General features: G+C 43.0%; 1 protein-coding gene across 3 annotated transcripts in view; it reads left to right on the top strand.

The window, feature by feature from the left end:
- The window catches only part of B9D2 (B9 domain containing 2), a 131,887-nt gene extending 111,559 nt beyond the window's left edge, over nucleotides 1–20,328 (top strand). For all 3 annotated transcript variants that reach the window (XM_078661061.1, XM_078661059.1, XM_078661060.1), the window contains one exon: nucleotides 11,811–20,328. In XM_078661061.1, the coding sequence (XP_078517187.1) occupies nucleotides 11,811–12,124 (314 nt within the window). In that variant the 3' untranslated portion in view covers nucleotides 12,125–20,328. The remainder of the gene's footprint in view (nucleotides 1–11,810) is intronic.
- The last annotated feature ends 4,810 nt before the right edge of the window (nucleotides 20,329–25,138 follow it).

Genomic DNA, 25,138 nt, shown 5'->3' with positions numbered 1-25,138 from the left:
TATATGTGTGTGTGTGTGTGTGTATGTTATGTTATGTTAAGGGAGGGTTCTGTAGAGCGCTCAGCTACTCGGGCAGAGTGTCCCGGCGCTAACAGACCTGAAGGCTAAAAATCAGTGCTCGCGGAGTTTTATTTTCCAAACAGCCATGTTTTAAGCTCTTTCCTGAAGGAGAGCAGGTTGTCCAACTTTCTTAAGGACAAAGGCAGTTTGTTCCATAATTGGGGTGCCAGAAGTCTAAAAGAGCGACCCCCAATGCGAGCTTGTTTGATTGCTGGAACGATAGCCAGTGCTAAGGAAGCGGAGCGAAGGGATCTAGAAGGATGGTAAAAACGGACTCTTTTCCTTAAGTAGAGGGCGCCCGTGTCATGGAGAGATTTAAATGCCGTGGTGAGAGTTTTGAAAATAATGCGCTTCCGCACCGGCAACCAATGGAGTGAGTTTAGAAGAGCCAAAGTGCTGTGCTTACGACTGAGGCCAAAAATGGCTCGTGCAGCCGAATTGTGTACAGTTTGGAGACGTGTGAGAAGATATTCAGGGAGGCCAAGGTAAAGAATATTGGCATAATCAAGCCGTGATCCAATCAGGGCTTGAACCGTGATCCTCCGATGGGCATGTGACAGTAGCGGAAGACATTTTCTGAGCAGTTTTAAAAGGCCGAAGCATTGTCCTACTAAACTCAGGATCTGGGGTTTAAGGGACAGCCCATTGTCCATTTTCCCGCCCATATATATATATGTATGGTTTTAGACAGGATGTTTTCCAGGTCTATTAAACAAATACTTATTTTGTTGGCACTAGCAGTTTAAAAGGAGCACATACGCCCCTAAACGTTGTCATGGGATCAAGGCCGTGTTTGGCCGAAACGCGTAATGGTGGTGTGGTGGAGAGCAAAATAAAATAATCCGCACCAGTACCTGGGTTCGTCTCGTCTATCCAAACCTGCGTGACTGCTGGAGATGTCTTTCTGCCAAACATATTTTCGGGATTGCTTCCCCGGAATTGGCGAACCCCTCCACATTTGGGCTCTTTGGTGAGAAGCAGTGATTCCAGCTGGGATCCCCTTTTTCCACTCCGTGAGGAGCAACCGGATTGCCCCGGGAGAGTGGAAGTTCCGGACGCAGAGCGGGGAAGTGTGTCGGAGTGGTTCCGGGTCGGAGGTCGGTGTTTGTTGACCCAGGACGCGAGCTGCACCATCAGTACCTGCCAGCCAAAGGAGCTCCATAGTAAGTCCTGTGTGGAGTGTGCTTGTTTTCCGTTACAGACTCTGTTTAAATAACGGAATAACACAGTTTTGACATTTAATGCTCACAACTAAAACACCATGTCTGCCGACACGTTACAGGGACGAGTTGAGGCAGAGAAAAGTATGTTTACAGATTCCCCGGCTGGGGATGGAACAGCAATTGTGTTGGCAGCCACCCCACAAGAATCGCACGGCAACATAAAGGATTTGTTTAAGGCTTTAGAGAAAGCAAGCAAAGCCGAACAGTCGAAATGGTGGGAACATTGCTCATTGACTGGGTATTTGGAGGTCGGTAGGGTTCCACGTGGCTTAAGGATTATGCTAGCTCCATCTTATGAGAACCCTGACCCATGCATGCTTGCGGACTGGGCTGAATGTAATCTTGAGTCCTCCAGGAAGCTCATGACAATCCTTATCAAATACGCAGAAGCCAATAGGGCAAAATTACTTGTTGAAATTGACAGACTTAATGAGGAAATAGAGAAATTACCAAGTTCACCACTGATGGCAAAATACCAGGATGAAATGTTGGTTCACTTAAAGAGGGAAGAGGATATGATCAAGCGGCGTAAAGCATATACATTTCAGAGAGACCGCCTCGACTATGAGCATGGCCAAATTTTTACGTTTGCCAAAAAATATGATCGCCTCAAAACTGCACATGTAACTCCAGCGACCAACCTGCTGTCGGTAAAAAAACCATCACAGGTGGCAGGGGCGGATGCCTCATCAATTTCGGATGGCAGCTCCAATATAGATAGCGAATCCGATAATGAGCTGGCACGGACACAGAGGGCGGGGTTTCGCAAATTCACCCTTGCACAGGAGCTAGAGGTAGTACAGCGGGACCGCAAACAGACCCTCCGCTCCGGTGCCCAGGGTGCAAACGCAAACAAAATGCCAAAACAAAGCGGACAGCAAGGAGGCGCTGCAACAAACAACGGAGGAGCAACGAACAATACAAAAAAGCTGCGGAAACAGTGGAACCGCAGATAAGTCAGGGATCTGACGAACTACAAACAGTTGTTAACCTCACAGATGTGCCTCTAACCCCTAAAGAAATTTCCATTCTTTCCTTGGGTCTGTCATACAGTGCCAAATCTAATTTTGATTATGCAGGAACATAAATTGATTTGTATAAATACGTGCGCAAGCTAAAACTGCTCAAATACCATTGCCTGCACAAACCAATGCAACCCACCATAGAAGCTGTGCAACGCACCCAGTCTCCAACCCTCGCTGCAGATGGCTCCATCCTGTTACAGGAGCTCCTGGATATGGGAAATGACACTGTTCTGCCTCCATCCAGCCCGGGCTCGGGCATGGACACACCGACAGTAACCAACTTTAAACCCAAGTCAAAATTTTGTCCATAGATGATTAAAGACCATGTCGACTTATTTCATGATAGAGTCTCTCTAGAACTTAGGGCACTTTTTCTTAAACATGGCACCTTTTCAAAAAAACATCACTATCGGGACTTGAGTACCATCAACTCATTAGAAACTGCAAAGCAACACGAACATAGTCATTCGGCAATCCGATAAGGGAGGAAATGTGGTGTTGTGGCCACGGAAAATGTACATGGATGTAGCACTGGGTCAACTAAATGATCGGGCCTGCTATCGACGGACTGATGTCAACCAAGTCCAGCAAGCTAAATGTGATATCTATTCCAAAATTATGACTTGGAGAAGTACTGGCATTATTACCATGGATGAGTTTAAGTTCATGAAGAAGGAAAACCCTGTAACATCAGTAATTTACTTCATACCCAAGATCCATAAAAACAGTTTGCTACCGCCTGGGCGACCCATCATCTCTGCTTGCAATAGTATACTCGAAAATGTAAGCAAATATGTTGACTTTTTCTTGCAAGAATATGTCGGGTCTTTCCCATCGTTTGTGCTTGACACAGGAGACTTTTTGAGAAAGATAAATGATGTGGAGTGGAAACAGAGCTATTTGTTAATATCACTCGATGTTACTTCATTGTACACCAGCATCTTTCATAAGGATGGGCTTGGAGCAATACAGCATTTTCTTGGTTCTAGACCCGTGTGCCTGACCGAACATACATGTATGATTATAGCCATGATTACTTTGTGCCTTGAGAAGAACTTTTTCTTATTCGGGAAACAGTTGTTCCAGCAGACTAGGGGTGTGGCGATGGGGGCCTGCTTTTCTCCCAGTTATGCCTGTTTGTACATGGGATACTGGGAGGAGCAGGTCCTCCTGCCCAAGTTCAGTGACATCGTGAATACCAAAATTATAAAGTGGTTACGGTACATCGATGACCACTTTGTAATTTGGGATGGGTCACATATTGAGGCAGCCGAGTTCATTGAAAATTTGAATGACAACAACCTTAACCTACAGTTTACTGCCCATATCAGTGATACATCAATTTACTTCCTAGACGTGGAGGTTTTCCACAGAGGGGGGAAACTTCAAACTAAACCTTACCGCAAACCAACTGCCGGTAACAGTGTCCTTCACGCAGGTAGCCACCACCCTGCCCATCTCATAAGGAACATTCCTTATGGGGAAATGCTCCATATTAGGAGGATCTGCAGCACTGACATGGACTGTAATGAGGCCCAGCTAGCTTGTAAATACAGATTCCTGCAAAGAGGTTACTCTAAAGAAAGTATAGACAAAGCTATCAATAGAGCGAACTCCCTTGACAGAACAACCATGTTGTCTAATAATATCCAAAGCAGGAATGTCACTTCGACAGGTGCTGATAAAGAAACCCGACTTATCTTTACATTTAATAACCAGCACTTGACTATCAGAAATATAGTCAAACGTAACTGGGCACTCATCTCTAGTGATCCAGTCCTAGGCAGTCAGGTTAAGGGTACCCCCAGCATAGCCTATAAAAGAGCTAGGACTATGAACAACTGTTTAGTATCCAGTAGCCCTGAGATCAGGACCACGGGTTTGTGGTTGGACTCAAGCAAGGGCTTCCTCAAGTGCTCCTCTTGCAAAGCTTGCAGAAATGGAGTAAGCAGAAAGGAATATTCTACTCCATTCAGTGTTAGACCTACTGTAATTAAACACAAATTGACATGCTGCACCGAGTACGCAGTGTATGTGCTCGAGTGCCCCTGTGGTCTACGCTACGTCGGTAGCACAAGACCACAGGTATACAAACGCATTCTTCAGCACTTAAGGGCCATTACCAACGGCGACACTGCGTACCCGGTGGCTAGGCACTTTAAGGAGTTACGTGGCAAAAACCCTGCAGGACTGAGATATTTTGTCATTGTCATGGTACCACCACAGAGGAGGGGAGGGGACCGTGAGTTGCAATTGCGTAGACTAGAGACCAGACACATAATTTTATTAGACACCAAGACCCCTAATGGTCTCAATGCGGGGGAAGACTGCCACACATATTTATGAATACTGTCCACAAAAGCGACAAACTGTACATATGTAAACATGCTATCTGTCTCAACCATTTTCTTACTGTTCAAAAGTATTATTTTTATTTAATCACTTTCTAATTTTATATTTTCACTAGGTAGCACTATTTTTAATATATTATGCCAATATTTATTTCTGAAATTGCACGTATGCTAATCTTTGTATATTGTATATGGTTAATTGCCTTACCCACTTGGGTGTGATTTCCCATCAAATGTTAGCAATTATTATGCGTACACATTTGAGGGCTTACATGTGTCCTGCTTAACTCAGACGCATGGCTTTAGTAAGGGTACTCTTATTGAACTCAGGACCCGACTGATGGCACAGTTTTCTTTTAACAACTGTATAAATCTTATATACATATACATGACCAGGGTTATAAGGATAATGTGGTGGAGTAATATCATTTTTTTAAAAATACATATCAATTTATTCAATTGTTTTATATCTTATATTTGCTGCTATATTTATATGTGTATTTATATTTATGTATTTATAATTATAATTATAGACATAATCAGTACCACCCAGATGTATATACCCAGGTACTGCACACATGTAGCATGAGCACTTTACAAAGTTACTTACTTGCATACTTGCATTTAAGCAGTAATGGTTTTAGACAGGATGTTTTCCATGTCTATTAAACGAATACTTTTTTTGTTGGCACTAGCACTTGAAAAGGAGCACATACGCCCCTAAACGTTGTCATGTGATCAAGGCAGTGTTTCGCCGAAACGCGTAATGGTGGTGTGGTGGAGAGCAAAATTAAATAATCAGCACCAGTACCTGGGTTCGTCTCGTCTATCCAAGCCTGCGTGACTGCTGGAGACGTCTTTCTGCCAAATATATATATGTATGTATGTATATGTATGTATGTATGTATGTATGTGTATATATGTATGTGTATATATATGTATGTATATGTATATATGTGTATGTGTATGTGTATATATATGTGTATGTATATATATGTATGTGTGTGTATGTGTATGTGTGTATATATATATATATATATATGTGTATATATGTATATGTATATGTATATATATGTATGTGTGTATATATATGTGTATGTATATGTATATGTATATATATATATGTATGTATATGTATGTGTATATATGTATATGTATGTGTATATATATATGTGTATGTATGTGTATATATATGTGTATGTATGTGTATATGTATATGTATGTGTATATGTATGTGTATATATATGTATGTGTATATATATGTGTATATGTATGTGTATGTATGTGTATATATATGTATGTGTGTATATATGTATGTGTATATATGTGTATATGTATGTGTGTGTATATATATGTATATGTATGTATGTGTATATGTATGTGTGTATGTGTATGTGTATATATATGTATGTGTATGTGTATGTATATGTATGTGTATGTATATGTATATGTATATATGTATGTGTGTATGTATATGTATGTATATATTTGTGTATGTATATGTATGTATATGTATGTATGCATATGTGTGTGTGTGTATGTATATATATATATATATATATATATATATATATATATTACATGTCTCCCGTGTTTCCCCGCTGCCTGCCTCGAGAGTCGCGTCGTCACCGGACCCCACCAGAGAAGGTCCGAAATATTCGGGATTCGTTATCGTTCCACACTTGCGAAGATAACCACGACGTCTTGTGTAACTTTCAAATTCAGTTTATTGCGGCTTCGTACGGACGTGTTTAGGCTGTCCTTGCAGCCTGGTTTAACGATTTTTCAAAACTAGAAAGTCGCCATTTAAATTACTATTCTTTCATTACACTAGTCACGTGTTGGACTACAAAAACAATGCAATGGTAAACAGATTCGTAGTTTGTACATGCGTTTTGCTCGATTTTGCTTAATAAAGTTATTTTACAAGCATCACAGCGTAATATCAAACTTTATCGATTGCACCCGCCAATTACATTTCTGCTTTAAGTTCAACTTAACGCTGCATATCTCCCCCATGTATGCGTACTCAGTTTGACACAGGGTAAGCGTTTTGCCATTGCAAAGAGATTAGTATGGCTACCAAAAACCTAAACTTTAAAGGAGTTGTCGCTTTCGAAGAGAAATTGCCTTTTGCAAAATCTGGTTTACTGCACTATCCAAAATTGTTTGAACATAGGGAGCGGCCAAAACAGTTGTTTAATATCTAGAAAACTGTGAACATCTCTTGACACTTTATATCTTACTCAGCTTAATATTTTGTTATCCTAACCAATCTGTAGTAAACCAGTTTTGATCTTGCATTCCAAGAGACTGGTGGTGTGGTGATAAGAAGCGGTCCATACATCCGGTAATTGCTACTTTTAATCTTGCCTCTTGTAGAAATTCATATGTTTGTCACCACACAAGGCATGTTCTACCAGCCAGTGAGTATCTAAACAACAGATTAGTGAGGTGGAAAGGCTTTAGGAATCACATTTATTAGGGTTTTAAGTTAAAACCGGTTAACTTATAAAACACCCTGGTAGCAAATATTTGCTTTTCCGTAGAAATCTGGAAGCACTAGATTGTGCTGCACTTTGGCATCCTCTGGGTTTGTATAGTATAAATGTAGTTCCTACGGCGAAGCTCTTTTCTCTGCTGGATGCTCCTGCTGTGACCAACTCTACCCATGGTATGCCACTTAATTTGCCTAGGTGACTGAGGTCGCTTGACATATGTCACTTCCATTTTGGGAGCCTGGCTCACTTCATGCGGCTTCATCTTCCTGTTCACACTACATTTTGGTGTGTCATGGCTAGCAGGTTTGCAGCTGTACTCCGAGCAGTGTCTTAGTCCAGCATAAGAAGCAGCTCCATGACGTCATACTCCTTCACTGATGATGTAATTGAATTTTGCTTTGAAAACCTCTGGTATCAGAATTGGGACAACAAAGATCACTGTCCACCTGGATGCCTACAGAATACACACATAGCACAAACTGTAAAGTTCATTGTGCTATTCTCACGCATGCTGGCAGGAACATAGTCCCACATTCCTTCTAGATAAACAAAGGCCCACATAATTGGCATAAATCAATGTTAAAATGTCTTTGTGGTGGCTTCAAATAAACAAATTATCCCATAGACACATCCCAACAACATAAAATAAATGACCGAAGGCATCCTGCAGTTATAAATTTTCTTTACTACCTCAGCTGCTTCTTCCCACAGCAGCACAGTTTGCTGTCATAAATGTCCCTGTAGCTAACCGTATGCATATTAATTGCTTAGCAGGCTTCTCCCCTGTGACCATGAATATACCCAGATCAAACAGTAATAATATATTTCTTAATGCAGGTCTTTCTCTGTATCTCAAGACAAAGAACCGAGCAGTGTGATACTGGCTTGCTGTGAGAAAGTGAATTATTAGATGTTGTAGGTGTTGGTGACTAATATTTGTGGTGGACTATCTTGTTAGGCCTAGTCAAAGGTTTCAGTAATTTAAACCTGAGCTCAACCCCTTGTAGCTATGGCACAAAGCAGACAGGTTTAACTTAAGGAAAATGTGTACACTATTTAGAAATGCCAAAACAGTTAGACTTGCTAACCCAACACAATGAAAATCCATATACATTTTTAAAATAGAGAAATTATGAAAATCCAGTAAACGCAAAAAGAGATATGAATATTTGGATATTTTGTAAGAAAATAGGGCCGCAAAGGACAAAACTACAGTGGCAGTCAATTGTCATTGTAGACCTAATCGTAGGCAAACGTTGAGACCGAGCAAGGTGGAGCACAGGTCAGATACACCAATGTGGATTGGCCCCACTATTGCCTGGAAGTGGTGAAGTTTGAAAAAGGTACAAAGTCCCAGTCTGAAAAAGGGACTTTGATGTTTTTTTGGCAGGAAAAAACTCCTCTCCATGCAGGTCAAACCAGACATTTAAGTTGACGCTGTGTATCTGGACTCAAAGTGGGCTACTTTTTGGGGTTGATTTAAGCTCTGGAGAAAACGTTTTGATAAAGTTCCCAAACATCTTTTGGTGCCTAAAGAACCACAGGCATATACACCCAAGGCCCCAGGAACCACAGGGGGAGCACTTAGAGACACACAAGGTGTCAGGCAGAGGGCAACAGCTAAGTTAAGTCCAGTTCCATTTGCCACTGGTCAGCTGGAATTCTTCACAGTAATGTTCTGTTTAGCATTATGTTCCTGGAGCCACCCAGGGGAATCCTCCTTGGAGACTTTTACTGTTCTTGGATTTCAAGTGGAAGGGGGTCCAACCTCCTCGGGTCCTTCTTACAGCTCACAGATGCAAAAGGACTTCTGGCAGACTGATCCTGCTGCACTTGGCAAGTCCAGCAGTGTTCTTAAGAAGTCTAGGCGTGGGCCCAGCTTTGTAGAGTTCACTGGCTTGTGGGGATGGTTAGTCTTAAGACACATCAAGTTCCTTTTCTGGCCAATTAACAGTGTTGCCTTCATTTTGTTAAACATCATATTCGGAATGTGTTGCCTAAATTTTCTTTCCTCTCCACAAACACTTGTTTACATCTCTGATCCCCCTCGACGGCTCAGATGCAGCTTATCGCCATTCTGTAGACCTATGCTTTGAATGCAGCTTGTAGTGCTGTTTCAGTGTGCCAAGGTGACTCTCCCATTCTAGGGACAGGTTATTGGTCTTGATGTGGATTGCACTGTGACCATGGCATACTTTGATGCGGTTGGCAGGCCTTCACTCGTAAAGCAGAGCCACTATGTGTCACTGCCCCTTCCCCCAACTGCCCAGTGGCAGTTAATCAGATTTCAGGCCACTTGATCCCCACACAATGGCGGACTTTGTCGGGTTGGTCACTACGACATATTTGAAACTCTGCTTCACAGGCATTGTGGGTGTTGCAACAAACACTACCTCTCTCTCTCTCAACTGCCCTCATTCCCCCACCAGCACTGGAATCACCTCCGCTACATCTGTAACAACTTGTATTTCAACCAAAACATTGCATCACCTTTTAGTTATCTTCGTCTGGTATTAAAAGCAGTGACCTGTTCGACCAGTTCTTAGAGCATCTGTTGACCGCTGTGCTGTTTCTGGTCAGTCCCACAATTGAGAAAGTCACAGGTTGTCATAGCTCAGTTTCCTAAGAGCAAATGTGCCATTTTGCTCAATTTCTCACTATCCTAGTGGATACATCACAGAGCGACCCTAATGTGGATTGGCTCATTTCATTTGCAAACCTTGATGTCAAGTGTGCTTTGCAGTTTTCGCGACAATTATGGGTTTTTAAAAAAACTCAAATACAAAACCATTGTTGAAAGCAATTGGGTAATTACTTTTATACGCATTAGAAAGAGAAGAAAAATGTATTGAGGTAAAAAAGATAGTTTTAATGCACACATGTTCTTTGCTAATCAGCTCATTCTATCTCTAGAAGTGAGAAGCTGATAAAGCTGCTGTCTTCAAGATGTATCTGTCAAGACATCCTGCTTGCAATTTGGATTTTCAGATTTTTTACCAGTCATGAAGAGGGTGCAGCTTAAAGAAAGGGTAGTAGTTAAACTCTGTTCGGCTTGAGGCTTTCAACTTTATGCACTGTCCTGTTTAGAGATTAAATATCTGGAGGGAATACAATCTGACACAGTAAGGCTCTTATTGAATGGAATCCGTAATTGATCAGACTTGTATCATTACTCCGAATTATGGAAAGTAATTTACAGGTATGACATCATCCCTAAGAAATGTGGTTTCATAGGAATGTGAACAAACTGCAGCCAAATATGTAATATATTAATAATTCCATATAGTTTATATTATAGATGACCATTCTTAGCTTTTTAGGGTTTTGGTTGGTAAAGCCTTCAGTGCCAAGGGGGAATTCTCAAATATGCATCAACTGACTATGAAGCACAGTTAATTATAGCTTTATAGTTTTCTTTTCTTCTAAATATCAGAATCAATTAAGTATATTTTTTCACATAAAACTGCCAAGTCATTGCCAACTCAAATGGGAGTGGTCCACTGTCTGCCTGACCAGGTTCTTTTATATTGGACCATCATACCCACTTGCATCTTAAGTTTTATTAACAATTCAAACTGTATGAATCAAAAACTTCATCTAAAAAGGACAACTTAAAAATTATGAATATCATAGAACGGTTTGTGTGATCAAGCTTATTTCAGTCGTCCACAATAGGATGTGACTATTTAGGTGGATGGGCATTTCTACTATGTGCAAAAAAGAAGTGAATTAGGACTTTAAGCAAACCCCTTGTAGCACAGACCGTTTTACCCTGAAGAAGAACCAATTTGTTAAACGCTCCTTCGAGCCCTGGACAGCACTCGGGAAGGATCTCTGACTTATCACTTTATAAAAACCAAAGACTCATATAATCTTGAAAGTGTCTTAGATGGAATGACCCCGGCGTTAACTAGAAAGCTATTTCTGCAATGGAGGTACGGGACCCTTCCTTTGGGGTCTTTTACCGCAGCATGGTCCGGTCGGCTCCCTACTGAGATGTGCCCTGCATGTGCCCACACAAAGGAGAACGATGTGCATGCGGTTTTCTTTTGTCAAGCCTATCAGAAAAGCAGGAAATTCTGGCTTGTTCCCCTCCTTAAAAACATGGGATTCAGAACATTTTTACCAGCATACAGAGTTTGAAAGACTGATTTGTCCCCGCCAATTGTGTTTTCCTTGGCAAAATTCCTAACTGCAATATGGTATGTTCGAACCCGATTGATAAAGAGGGTTGGAGATCCTTGACAGATTTTTATCCTTTGACGCATGGCATCAATTTGTGATTATTATTCTTTTTTATTTAATCTTCAAATGCATTTTTATCCATGATACAATGATATTTCGGATTTTTAATTAAATGTGATAATTTTGTATATCTTTTATGATCATGTGATCGAAATAAAGATTTGAAAAAGAAAGAAATTTGTTAAGTTTGTGAAACGTGTTGTCAGATTTTAAAGTCTGATATTTTGAATAAAAAATAAACTATACAACTATTTGAAGGAGCAGCAGTTAGTAGTTTGTAACCAGTAAGTGGCAGTGCTCCAAATGACTGATTGTTAAGGAAAACATTCTTAGTAGTTGCATTCAAGAAAATGTTCTTATTTAAAAAGTGTTTCTTCTTTTTTTTTTTTCCTTTTTATCTTACAGGATGGCCGAAGCTCCACCTGCAGGTGTGGCACCAGGATTCTTTCGGCAGAAATGAACTGTACGGCTATGGCTTCTGCCACGTGCCCTCCAGCCCCGGCTGCCATGATGTGGAGTGTGTGACCTGGCGTCCGCTGGGCTCCTGGCAGGAACAAATCTCTCAGCTCTTTGTGGGAGGTGGACCACAACTCAAAACAAGTGACCTGATCTACAGTGGGGCTGACCGTTTCCGGCTGCAAACCACTGCTATGGGCAAGGTGCACCTCCAACTAGGTGTCATTCTGCGCAATTTTGATCGATATGGAGTGGAATGCTAAAGACAAGATATCATGCTCACGCTGTGAAGCCTCAACAATATGCCAATTTGGCTCTTATCAAGTGGCCAATTAATTCTCTAACGCACAATTCCTGTCAATCAGGAGCATATGAAGTGGCCATGAGAGGAAGTGCAGCTTCTGCATACTTCTAGGTTTGTTGTCCCTATCAGCTACTGCTACAGTTTTTATCATCACACAACTTACTCATTAAGGGGAGCACATCATGTTTGTGAACTTTAAAAGGCATCTGTCTCAGAAAGCAAGCCTTAAGGGAGAGGGGGAAATACCGCACCCAAGTTCCCTCCAGTGTGTGCTTATTCACAAGCCAAGTATCTAACATGGATAGCCTGCCCTGACACAAAGTTGATCTTGTAGATCTGTTGCCAAGCTAACCTGTATGACTTAACGTTTTACAGTGAACTTTTTCCCTAATTTAGCCTTGTGCTATACCCTGCTACTAGATTTGGGCTATAATTAAGCCTCTCCATTAGCTGTTCAAACAAAAAAAAAAGAGTAGCAGCCTAATGGGTTCTGCTCTCTCCCAGGTCCCTAGGTTGTCTATCGACTTTTACAGAAGAGTACTGAAAAGTTCTACCTGTCCCTTTTCTGGTGAATATTCTATTGTACAAATATATAGTTCTATATATGAGTGAGAACAGTTTTGACAATCAGCCTAAGTCATTGAGGAGCCCAGTACGTAACATGTTTCAAGCTATATACATTGTTGATTAAAGTGTGTGTGTGTGTGTACCTGTACGTACTTTAACAGCTTTGCTTCATAAAGACATCTATAAAACTGAATCTTAATTAATTTAGCAGATAAAGTGCATACTTTAGTTGTTTGACTCAGCACCCACCTGCAAAGAAACTAAGTAAGGTGTTGCATAGACGTCATGGTGACTACCCTCCTTTCTCCAATTTTTCGACCACTAAGGTGGCATAATAAAACTGTAGATTGGTAGTACAATATGTTTCACTACTTGAGTGCACTGCTAAGAGAAATTCAGAAAGGAAATGTGCCTACTTTGTAACAACTTCCAACACATTCATGTATGCACTTCTGAAAATAGTGAAACTTGACTTTACAAACGGATAGATTTGTTTTTCTAAACCAAACGAAATGCACACGAGATAAAGGATATTCTTGAAAATCCATCTGATTCTAGAGGCTGGGGTGTGTGATAAGTGCAGAATTCAGACCTTGAAAACAGAATTTGAAAATAGGTCATCGACGATCATGCTTTTGGGACTACAGCATTCAGTATGGAAAAAATAGTCTTACTCTTATAGCCTGGCTGTTTCACATTCTCAACGTTTTGGGTACTCTTCAACTAGTGGTGGGTCTGGAAACTGTTTCAAAAGCTGTTAAACACTTTTCCGTTCCATTACATACACATGTACCATATGCGGTACATCCCTTTTTAATGGGCATATGCCAGCTTTTGCTAGGTTGTTTTTCCGCTGAAGTTTAGAATTCTTTTATGCTCAGCGATTTATTCCAGCCACCCCTTCCCCCCCTCCATTGGGCCCCTGTCCCATACCGTTTTGGATCATTCATTCCGTAACACCACAGCTTTAAGGCATGCATAACATTAATCTGTCGCAAGAGCTTCATCTCTTGTTTGAAGACAATTCAGTGCCTGCATTGTGTGTGCTACCACCAGTATAAGGTCACTCCAGAGTACCTTGGCTTGTGTGCAGCATAAGTGTGGATAGATCTTAGTGCATTGGCCTCTAGACCTAGTTATTCTCACCCTTCCTACCAGTGATTAGCAAGTCAGTCTGCCCTGGACTCTCTCCTTCTCCCACTGGCAAGGTGGAAGCACTGAAAGATATGAACGTCTTTTATCCTAAGGTAGCAGTATGTCTGTTTCAGCTAGATCTAGTTAAGGTCCAGGAGGCAACAGCCCTCCAAAGACCAAACCCTTTTATGCCCGAGAGATTCATCTGCATGGTCAGTGGAACCCAGCCTCCGGTCTGAACTTAGAGGTCCCAGGCTTATTTGCACTGCAGGATTGAACCTTTTTCTCAGAGTGTTGTGCATTGTGCTTGTTGCACCAACATATCAAGTGTATATTCCTGCCTGGATGCCTGCTGGCATACCAAGTTTCGCTTCTTTACCCAGTGCAAATGTCTGCAGTCATTGTTTCAGTTCTGACACCATCAAAGAGGTTCATCACCTTCAGTCCACCTCCTGCGCTCTGCATGCCCCTTGCCTCCTGACCTCCCCAAACATAGTTCCAAAAAGAAGCAGAGGCACTATACTGTGTGACAAACTCTGTTCAGTCAGCTACAACAGCAGACTTGTTGAGTGGCAACCTCAACACTATTGGTACATCAGACACAAAAGCACATAATGGTACCATCTATGCTGATCCGAGTTTTGGAAAAGCAGAACTTGCAAATTGCTTCTCTGGAGCAATCATATGACCTGGGCTCTTGGTCTCTGGTACTAGTGGTCCATCTCCTCCAGACTCAGTCTTTTGAGGATTCTTTTCTAGTTGTCGACCCTATCACCTTTCACTCCCCCACCACTTAGGAAGGTGGGTCTCATGGTGGACAAGTTACTAATTTCACACTTAAGACTGTGAGCAGCAGGATAAGGCAGCAGTCTCTCCCAGGTGTCCCATTAGACCCAACTGCAGACACTACCGCCTTGCTGCCCTCCAGGCTAAGCTTGTACTCTTTCTTCATTTCTCTTGAATGTGAATAATGAAAATGTCATTGCAGTCTCTTCTCCTTCTATGGTAATGCACCTCCCACCAACACTGGTAATTGATACACCCAGGCCCGCTCCCTCCGCTCCAACTGCCACGTTCAGCTTGCAGTTCCACGAGCAAAAAGGGCTCGGTTGGGAGGACGAACCTTCTCGGCCAATGTGGCGGCACTATGTAATACCCTGCCCCCAGCGCTTCAGCAGGTCCCCTCCGAGTCCTGCTTTAAGCAGATGTTGAAGACCTGGCTCTTCACCCAACCACGCTAGGCTCTCAATTCTGGTCCTTGTGGCCATGCCTGCTCTTCTAGCGCCGGGACACCTCCGTGTGAGGTAGCTGTTCACGCTTTAGAAAATGCCGTATTATTATTATTATTATTAAAGCTTTCACCTACCTTGGTGCAGGTATCGCTAACCTCTGTGAACTTCCCAGCAGAAAGGAATAAGAGCGGCTAAGGCTTTCTGTCCTCCCAGATAAGGTATCAGCCAGACCGTGGTCTACTTATATCTCAAACAGACTGTAAGTCTGGGTCCAAAGGCTTCTAGTAAATCGGGCTTCTGATGGATACCTCAAAGTGCAGATTCCTCAGCTTTAGAGTGACCCCAGGCATCAGATTGTATTCGGAGAATTTCTACAGCAGTATTTCTGCCAGTTAGCAAGCAGCATATACAAGCCACCCTGGCATACTGATTTCAGTTCTTTTCTTACTGTGGATGTGCTATGGAAAAATGTCTCCTCTGAAAACAACAGTCTTTAAGGCATTCCCGGACTACTGGAGGCATATTTCTGTCATGGATCACCCCGAGGTGTGCAATGCAACTAAAGGCAATTCAAAACTGGGAGGCAAAAATGTACATCACAAAGCATGAAAAGACATTGAGGTCTTCTTACAATTCCTGCTCCCAAGTCAGGGCCAGGTCCAGTTCATGAGAAAGTTCCCATGACTGCTCCATTTCATGTTCATAATTTTAGGGTAGATTGAAGTCCAAGTACAAACACAAGCACAAAAAGGCAAATTGGAACTTGCCCCCATGTCCACACTCTGGTTCCAAAGAGAGTAGCTGCTCTAGTAGTTAGCTTAGAGGCAACGGCAACCTTCAAGCTAGTTATTCCAGAGACATCTCAGTCCTTTTGAGACCGATGATGCCTCACCAGCAGAAATTGCACAGTCCAGCAGAGGCTCATCCTTCCAACTCCTTTTCCACTGCTACAGCAGTCACTAGGTCATGTTAGTTTGCCCACTGCAGTTCACACCCAACCCATGGGAGGCAGTGTTCAGTAGTTCTTCTCGGGTTGGTGATCCCTCACATTTGACATTGGTCTTATTGGTTGTCCAAAAGGGCTTCACTGTGCCTTTCAATCCCTTCCCACTTGCTCATTCTTCCTGCATCAAAATGAGTTTCGGATGAGCATCTATCTATCCAGCTGCAGGAGGTACCACTTACCCCCAAGGGCGCCATTGAAAGGGTACCAGACTGAGAGATGCAAGGATTGTTATTCTTGCTACTTCCTTGTCCTGAAAAAGTCGAGATCCTCAAGTCCACCATGGACTAAAAGTGCCTGAACGCCTTCCTGCAGAATAACAAATTGATAGCGCACACATTGGCTTAGATCCGGATGTGAACAGCTGTGGGGCTTCTAGTGTTTATATCCTTATGCATCTTCCTTGTCAACAGCATGAGGTGGTGCATGCTGGTTCTGCAATGAAACGTAAAATCCCAGTGGCCAAGCATCAAGGCTTCTTTACTTACCACTTGAAAAGACAGCCCAAGATCTGCAGTGGTAACAGTCCAGTTCTAATTTGTCCTGCGGTAGATTTCTCTCCCTTCTTCTGCAAGAGCTGACTGTTGACAGGTGCATCACTGGTGGAGGTTATCTTGCGGAGGAGGAGATCAGAGGCCACTGGTCTCAGCAAAGAGACATTCCCCATCAACCTTCTTGAGCTGCAGGTCATTCATTTGGCCCTGAAAGCTTTCCTGTGGTCCATCAAGGGGAGACTGCTGCAGGTGGTACGTGAACAAGCTGGGCGGAGCGGCTCCTGGGCCTTGTGGCTAAGGCTTTGGTTCTCTGGAGCAGCAGAACATCTTTCTAGTCACCTAGTGTGTATTTGATTATTAAGGAGTAACCTGCTTAGATATTCATCACAATTGAGAATGTGCATTGTCAACCGTTTTGCGTGTTGGGGATTCTGCAAAAGCACTCTCTAAGAGATGCAATGTAGATTAAATGGAGAAAGACTCCCGAACGCCTTCCTGCCACACTCTTTCCTGCCCTGAGTTCTTCAGAAGTTGAGGAATGACTGTGCCAACATTATCCTAATTTTCCTAGATTGGGCCAGGAGAGTGGTATCTGGAACTCCTGAGCATGAGTTTCTGGCCTCCGATCAAACTATCACTCATTTCCCTCCTGCCTCAGCAAAAGGGCAATATCTTTCATTCAGATCTACAGAACTTGCATGGAAGATGAGTGGCAACAGTTGGCTGTTTGAGTTGCCATCGGATGTTGTAGATGTCATCTTTGTTGTCTGATATCATTCCACGAAAATTGTGTAAGCTGGGTGCTAGGATAAATTCACCACCTGGTGTGGTGCCTGGGACAGACACTGAGCCTTTACAATCAAAACTCTCAGATGTTCTCTTGTTTGGTCTGTCTTTAGCACTGAGAGGCTTACAGTGGACTCTGTAAAAAGTTATTTATTGGTCCTCTTGGCTTTCTATGTTTGCCAGACCAACTGTCCTTGCTGTATTCACCAGTTGTGATGCTGTTCATTAATGGGTTGGCACACATATGCCTCCTAAACGATTTGTGGTGCCCAAGTGGAACCTTAACTTGAGCTTGATCTTATGTGTACCTCTTTCAAACCTATACATAGTTGCTTGTTGCATCTCTAGAACAGTCGTTTCCCCTTGCAATAATGCCAGCCTTCGCACAAGCAAACTGCAGGTCCTTTCATTGCAGCCACCCTACACCATCTTCTTTCCAGACCAAGTAGTGCTGAGGGCTCTGGCAGCCTTTTTTACTATTGTTGTAACTTCCTTCCACAATGGGCAGTCAGTTACTCTAAAAGCATTCTTTGCTACACATCACCCCTCGAAAAAAGAAGAGAGCCTCCACTGGTTGGGCCTCAGGCCCATTGAGTGGATGATTTTCGGAGCGAAGTAAAGAATGCTGTCGGGCAAAGGACTCTGCCGAGTTGATTAGTCCTTTGTATCAACATATGCTACACCCTGGCCAAAAAATCGGTGCCACTAGTATTTGTCAGCCCATCCCAGCAAGGCTGTTAAAACAGTATTGTCATGAGTGGTGCCTGTTCTTGACATTGCCAGGCTGCATTAATGGCGTCAATACATATGCTCACAAAGCAGTACTTCCTTGTCAGCTAAGTCCGGAAAGAAGCCTATTTGCTCCCTCAGTCCTGCAGGACATTTTGGTTTGAGATCACTCACAAGTTCTTCGACCTTTGGATAGGCCAGCTTTGGTATCTATTCTAATGGTGAGGAATATGTGGTTAGAAGTAGCCATCCGAAGAACAAGTTACCTTTTGTATCTTTCTTTCTGGTGGATACTCAAACTGAAGATAGCTCCCTGCCTCCAACCTCCCAGTTCTTCGGAGTGCTCTCTTTGACATTTAAGTAGGTCCCAAGTTAGAGACTGGCACTCTGTTACCAGCATTTGTTCCACGTCGGATGGTGTTGAAAGGAAAAGAGACCAGACATGGAAATCCATGCACCGGTGTGGTGCTTACAAGCTGCACCGTTCCGTTACTTCTGTGGCTGTATGGAGCGAATGTGCAGCCAAAACACCCAGAGGTGTGCGGGAGGACTGCTGTTGAAATTCTCCCGATCCAGGCTTGTATTTGGGGATATTCTAAAGATGAAGAGACAGTGCGTTGCTACAAGTGGTGGTATTCAAAGTGTTGATGACTTTCACAGATTACACCATGGTTCTCTTACTCTTGAGAAAACAAGTCCTAAACTCCCTGCATCTGTACTGACTGGCAGTAAATCTTTGACAATGGGTGTTTTTCCACACTAAGATTGTTAACACCCAAGCCGGAATCCCCACCTCATAGAAGGGTGACACCCAATAGGAAGTCTGCCATACCATCTTTAAGACCTCTGGTCACCAGTCAATAGACCTCCCTTTGTCTGCCTCTTGAAATCCTGTAATGACCTGCTCTCCTAGAAGGGTATCTCCAAGAGCTACCCATTGAACCTAAGAGGCCTGGGTGTTAATGCTAAATTGAAACAATGGCCCACGTATGTATCGCTTAAACTATTAAAAATCTTTTAGATAGGCAAATAGTCAACCACAATTAATGCTGTGGCCATATGCTCATATTCTAGCCCAATAAAATGATTTAAAAAATGTATCATACACAAACGTAGGAAGTAACATATACAAACCTTTTACAAACCAGTACATTAAATCAAGTGCATAGTGTCACTACTGACCACAGAACAATATAAGAAGAAAATAATATTTTAAACAAATTCTTGTGTTTCTCATAAGAAACAGCAGAGTTCTCAGAAATATTCCATAAGCCTCATCACTGCGTCACGTTGGTATGTTTGTTATATTTTTCGAAGATGTTTTGCCCTGGCAAAGAATAACCATTTCTCATCAGGACATACATGTTAAGGGAACTATCTGGAAAAAGAAGTCAGTGAAGATTAGTAAAAAAAACAATGTAGTGGGCTGATTCACTAAAGAGACCAAAAGGGCAATAAATAGTGCCTTGCAACCTGAGTGGTGAAGACTCTGCACTACATGTAAGTTACCTTTGTGAATCTGGCCCCTATTTTAACCTTTTTTGACATGTTCAAGTCGCAGCATTTGGTAAATCTGTGCTAATAAAGTCGGTAATGGGGACCATCGTATGAACTGAAAATAGCAGAGACCCCATTAAGGTAACTTTGTCATACTTCACTTTTCTGTTAACCTGAGGAAATGTGACCGTCTGAATTATGACACCTGTGTACATTGAAATCCTTTCCCCTGTATGCCTTGGATGATATTTAAGGTGCTATGAGTTGCTCTTTCCTCAGACCTCGTTTGCCTGTTCTTCTATACACATGTAAGCCTCCTAAAAAGGAACATGCCATGTATGTGCACACTTGTCATCATTCAGGACTCTGCTCCATATGACCAGAAAGCGTGAGAGGATCAGTGTCTGCCTTTGAATGATGTACCCTAGGAGACCTTACTTCCAATCCACCATAAAACAAGTAGTCTCTCTATTAAATATTGGCCATGCTCGTCTTTTTAGAATTGAACGTCGGAATGGTATGTAGTGTGCATTCTGGAAGATGAGGAACATGGGCATTGCTATTCTAAACCAAGTTTGCTCTTCTCTCCTAGCTCTGCTGTGATTTAGAGTTAAAATTGTAATACTAGTTTGAAAATGATTCCCAATGTACATATGTTTTTGTGTATTGATTCTGTGTATATATTTTGTACTATTTTAATAAATAAATTTTTTAATGAAAATCGTATCACCTTCCTTCTACAAACTCCCTTTTAAACACTTGAAGAGCCTTGCATATATATATATATATATATATATATATATATTTCTGTGTGTTTCATGGCGTGTGTGGCTGTAGATACACATGCCTAGAATAAGGTTTCCATCCAGTGTTGAGCTCAGAAATGCGTAAGTTGTTTTTCTTCAAATAAGTCTTTCGAGTCACAAGGTATAGTGACTCCATTTCATGCTTACAGTGCACATGGTCTTCGACTCCATTGCTTGCTTGTTTTTTTCCCGGTGGGGCGTGTGTTCCTCTGCTCCGTTTCAGTACGGTCATCTCTACTTAGTAGGCCTTAACCGTTGGTAGTGTATCGTTCGCAGTTTAACATCTTCATTGGTTGCTCATAGACACCGACTCGTTCTAGCAGAGCGAGGCCTGGAGGGCCTTCGCCCCTTCAGGACAAAAGACTTATTTTCAATGTCCCGTCCATGCCATGTGCAGCTGATAATGGAACAGACGCCATTTAGATTCTGCCCACGCTGACATGCCAAGTTCTACACACCGACTAACATCTGCTGTCTTGTGCCTTTCATTGGACCATCACGAAGATACTTGTGAGGTGTGCCAATCATTTTGATCCAAAAAAGGCGCTGTGTGATTGGCCTGTATGAAGAGCCAAGAGGTCCAGATGCAACATCGGATAGACTCCCGATATCTTTGGGACCCTAGATTATCAACAGCCAGCCCAAGTCCATGTGTTGGCAGCGGATGAGGGGACCATCTCTCAGGAAGAAAGCTCTGGACCCTAGCTAAAAATCTAAGACTTACCTGTAGGACAATCTGTGAGTACTGCACCGTCCACCCCGACACCCCCACCACTCCCCTGCCCCTCTCAACCCGAGCAAAGTCTTTCCACGGACCACCACAGGCCATGTTCAGCACCGAACTGCTACAGCCGACACGTCCAACCCAGCTCAGCGTCTAAAGACCAGAGCGATGATACCGGCCACCATTCCTCGAGCCAAGACTTGGATTAGAAAATTGAAGTTCCAACGCACCACATACATTTGGTTTCCAAATTGAGCGCTTCAGCACCGAAAACTTCCGATCCGAAACCTTCCACATCGAAAGTAGTTCCGGAACCGAAAAACATGTCCGCGCAAAACACAAAGACAACACTGAAACTGTCGAACTTGTACTACAACGTTTACGGAGTAGTGTGGCTCACTGGTTAGAGGCGGCAGGCCTGAGAGCAGAAGTCAGCCTGGGACCAGGGTTCAATTCCCGACGCGGCAGGGTCGTGGACCTTGGTCAGCGGACTCGATAATTCTCGCTTCGGTGCTTACTCTAATCAGGGGTTCCACTCGGCAACTCTGGGCATTAGCTTGCCTAATCTCCACAACGGCCCCACCAATTCCGGGGATGCCTGGCTCCACCTTGGGGACTCCCAGCAAGGGACCATCCCACAGGGAAAGCCAGGACGGGTTCCCCAGAGTTATACAGCGCCGGGACGCCCCGTTGCTGGGGCAGCTGTGCGCTTTACAAGTATACTACATTTACATTTACATTTACAGGACCATTTGGATTCGAGGCAAAAACAACTTCTTATCCATCCAAATACTGGCTGCATTTTAACAACGCTGCCTCAAACTAAAAACAGGCCTGCCAAAAGACATTTACGCTTTGAGGAGGCAAGACAGTCACTATGCCCCCCAAAGCACACCAAAAGATGGACAAGGCCACAAGCCCACCACCTGCTACTCCATCAATGCCACTGCCAGTAGTTCCACAACCATTTTCACCACCACATTTACCTCCTGCACACTAATTGCCACAGGGTTGCATACATTCCTTCCCTGGCAAGGAGATGATCACAGGGATAATGATGGGGATCCGTATTAAATTTCACCACAAGATGATCTATGGGATTCCTATGATACAGATCGTCATAAAGACACTGACGCTGATCTTTACCCAGCTAAGTCTTCTCCTCATGATGATACTACTACGGATCATGAGGGCCGCTAACTTCCACAAGGTTTCCATTACATAAAGAACCTTTTGAAGAATACTTCCTTTTTGAAACTTTATCATCCTCACAAGGATCAGCCCTGTACTTACCCATGCTAGAGGGCATGCTTAGACGTACACCAGCATTTCTTTAAAGACCCAATCAAGGCAAGGCTCCTAACGTCAAGGGTTGACAAGAAGTACAAAGCTTTACCTACAGACGCTACGTGCATAAAGGGCCAGTTAGCACCAGACTCCTTGGTAGCTGCCTCTGCAAGAAATAGGTCAAGTTCCCAACCATCTGGGGAGGTACCTTCCCCAGACAAAGAAAGCAGGAACATTGACATAGCGGGGAAAAGGGTAGCCACAAAATCCGCACACTAGTGGAAAATTGCTAACTCTTTCGGGCTCCTCTCCGCCTACGATAGGGAATATTGGAATGTGTTGGAGAGTCTCCTCCAACACCTCAAGGAACAATATAAAAAGCAGGCTTTTCATATTGCCTCAGAAAGCGTACTCCTTGCCAACACATCAATTTGATGGGCCCTGGATGCAGCTGACACCGCTGCCTGAGGAATTAACACTCGTGTGCTAATGAGACACCATGCTTAGCTTAAAGTTTCAGGGTTTAAGCTGGAGGTGCAACAACACATACTTGCATTACCATTTGATGGAGTACCTTTTTTGTTCCACAAGTACAATCCGTACTTGAAAAGACAATGAACCAGCTAAAGACATAAGAGCATTACAAACCTCAACACAAATATGTACTTTTTGTCGCTCACCATACCATGGAGCATCAAAACTCTCCTTCACAGATACCTCTACATCTTTCCAATGGCCACAATCCCAAACCTCATCACCTACAGGATTTTATAAGGGATCCTATAGAGGGAATAACTGAGAGGTGGCTTCCCTAAGCCCCCTGCCACCACCACTAAGCCATGACCTGTCCACCATTTCCTCCGATCACAAAACATCTGTCGGGGAGGAATTCAATGTATTTCCCCGTCTGGCAGATCATCACCTCCGACCAATGGGTGTTATATCTTCCAACATGGTTATTGCCTAGAGCTCACGCTGACACCTCCAAACATTCCACCTCACAATCACAAACTGTCCACAGATCATCAACATCTTCTCGAATAGGAAATACAGGCTCTGTTACAAAAGGGAGCAATAGAGCCTGTACCTATACAACATCAAGGCACAGGGGTATATTCACTATATTGCCTAGTACCAAAATCGGCCAATGCTCTATGGCCAATCGTGTACTTAAAACCCCTAAACCGGCACATCTTTTCTGACTATTTTCATGTAGTCACCCTGCAAGATGTCATCCCACTGCTGCAACAAGATGATTTTATGGCAGCACTAGACCTCAAAAGTGCTTATTTTGACATACCAAGCCATCCAGCACATCGCAAGTTCCTCAGGCTTGCATTTCAGGGTTAACACTTTCAATTCAAAATGCTTCCATTCAGGGTAATTACAGCTCCAATGGTATTCAAAAAATTCTCTAGCAGTAGTAGCAGCTCACTTAAGGGAAAACGTACATGTTTTCCAATATCCAGACAACTGGCTGATAAAGAGCAAAGACTATCACAGTTGTTTTCAACATACTTGAAAAACAATGAATCTTCACAAACTAGGTTTCACAGTTAATTCAGTCACCCTACAAATACAGTCTTACTTAGGAGCTATCCTCAATTCACTAATTGGAATAGCTTACAAGGGTTCAATCCTTTGAAACACTCATCCTGCTGTTTCAACCAGAAAAACAGCTACCAATCAGAATGGTTATGTGTTTGCTAGGAACTATGGAATCATGCATAGCAATAGCACCACAGTCCATACTCCATATGCCACCATTAGAACAATGTCTAGCCAATAAGGTCTCAAGCAGAGGGTCAGCTAGAGGATCTAGTGTCGATCAGCTATCAAGCTTGCCATTCTCTGCAGTGGTGGAATTCCAATAATCTCTTAAAGGGACAGCCGTTTCTAGACCCAGTTCCTCAGAAAACCATAACGACGACCCTTCACTTCCTGGCTGGGGAGCACATTCACAAGAATTTACTGTTCATGGATACTGGACACACAATCAAACTGTTCACCACATCAATCATTTAGAGCTTCTACATGGAAAGCATAACTGTTTTGAGATATGTGCTAAGACTCGTACACTGTTACAGTATTTGGTTGCTTTGTTTTGGGGGAGGAGGGGAGAGTTTGGGGCAGCAAACACACAACTTCACCATGTCTCCTTGCGACTTGAGGGGGGATGCATTTCTCACCAAGGGGTGGGGGCGCTAGCTATAATTGATTACGGTAGGGACCTATGGCTCTGGTTGTTCAGGGAGCCAATGAAGATAATAGGGCATATGGATACCTGGTGTGGCACGCACAACACAGCACTGCACGGTGGAGGCACAGGGAAGGAATGGGAAGATTTCACACATGGCGTCCCCCGTAAAAGAACTAGTTACATGGAATGTCCGTGGCCTACCTAATGTAGACAAACGCAGATTGGTCCTTGAATATTTAAGGCATTATAAAATAGCCATAGCCTGTTTGCAGAAAGCTCACATTTGGGGGGGACTCACTACCCTGTTTGAAAAATCATTGGAGGGAACAGATCTATGCCGCCTCATACTCTGAGTTTGCTAGAGGAGTCCTTATATGGGTGTCCCCAGGGACACTGTTTCAATACCATCATCAATAGGTGGATCCAGAGGGGAGATGCGTCGTTCTATGTGGTAAACTAGATGGTAAGGAGATGTGTATTGTTAAGGCATATGCCCCCAATGAGAACGACCCAT

Source organism: Lissotriton helveticus, chromosome 9, assembly GCF_964261635.1.
Source record: "Lissotriton helveticus chromosome 9, aLisHel1.1, whole genome shotgun sequence".
In the NCBI taxonomy this organism is placed as follows: Eukaryota; Metazoa; Chordata; class Amphibia; order Caudata; family Salamandridae; genus Lissotriton; species Lissotriton helveticus.
This window is presented reverse-complemented; position numbering and strand designations above follow the sequence as displayed.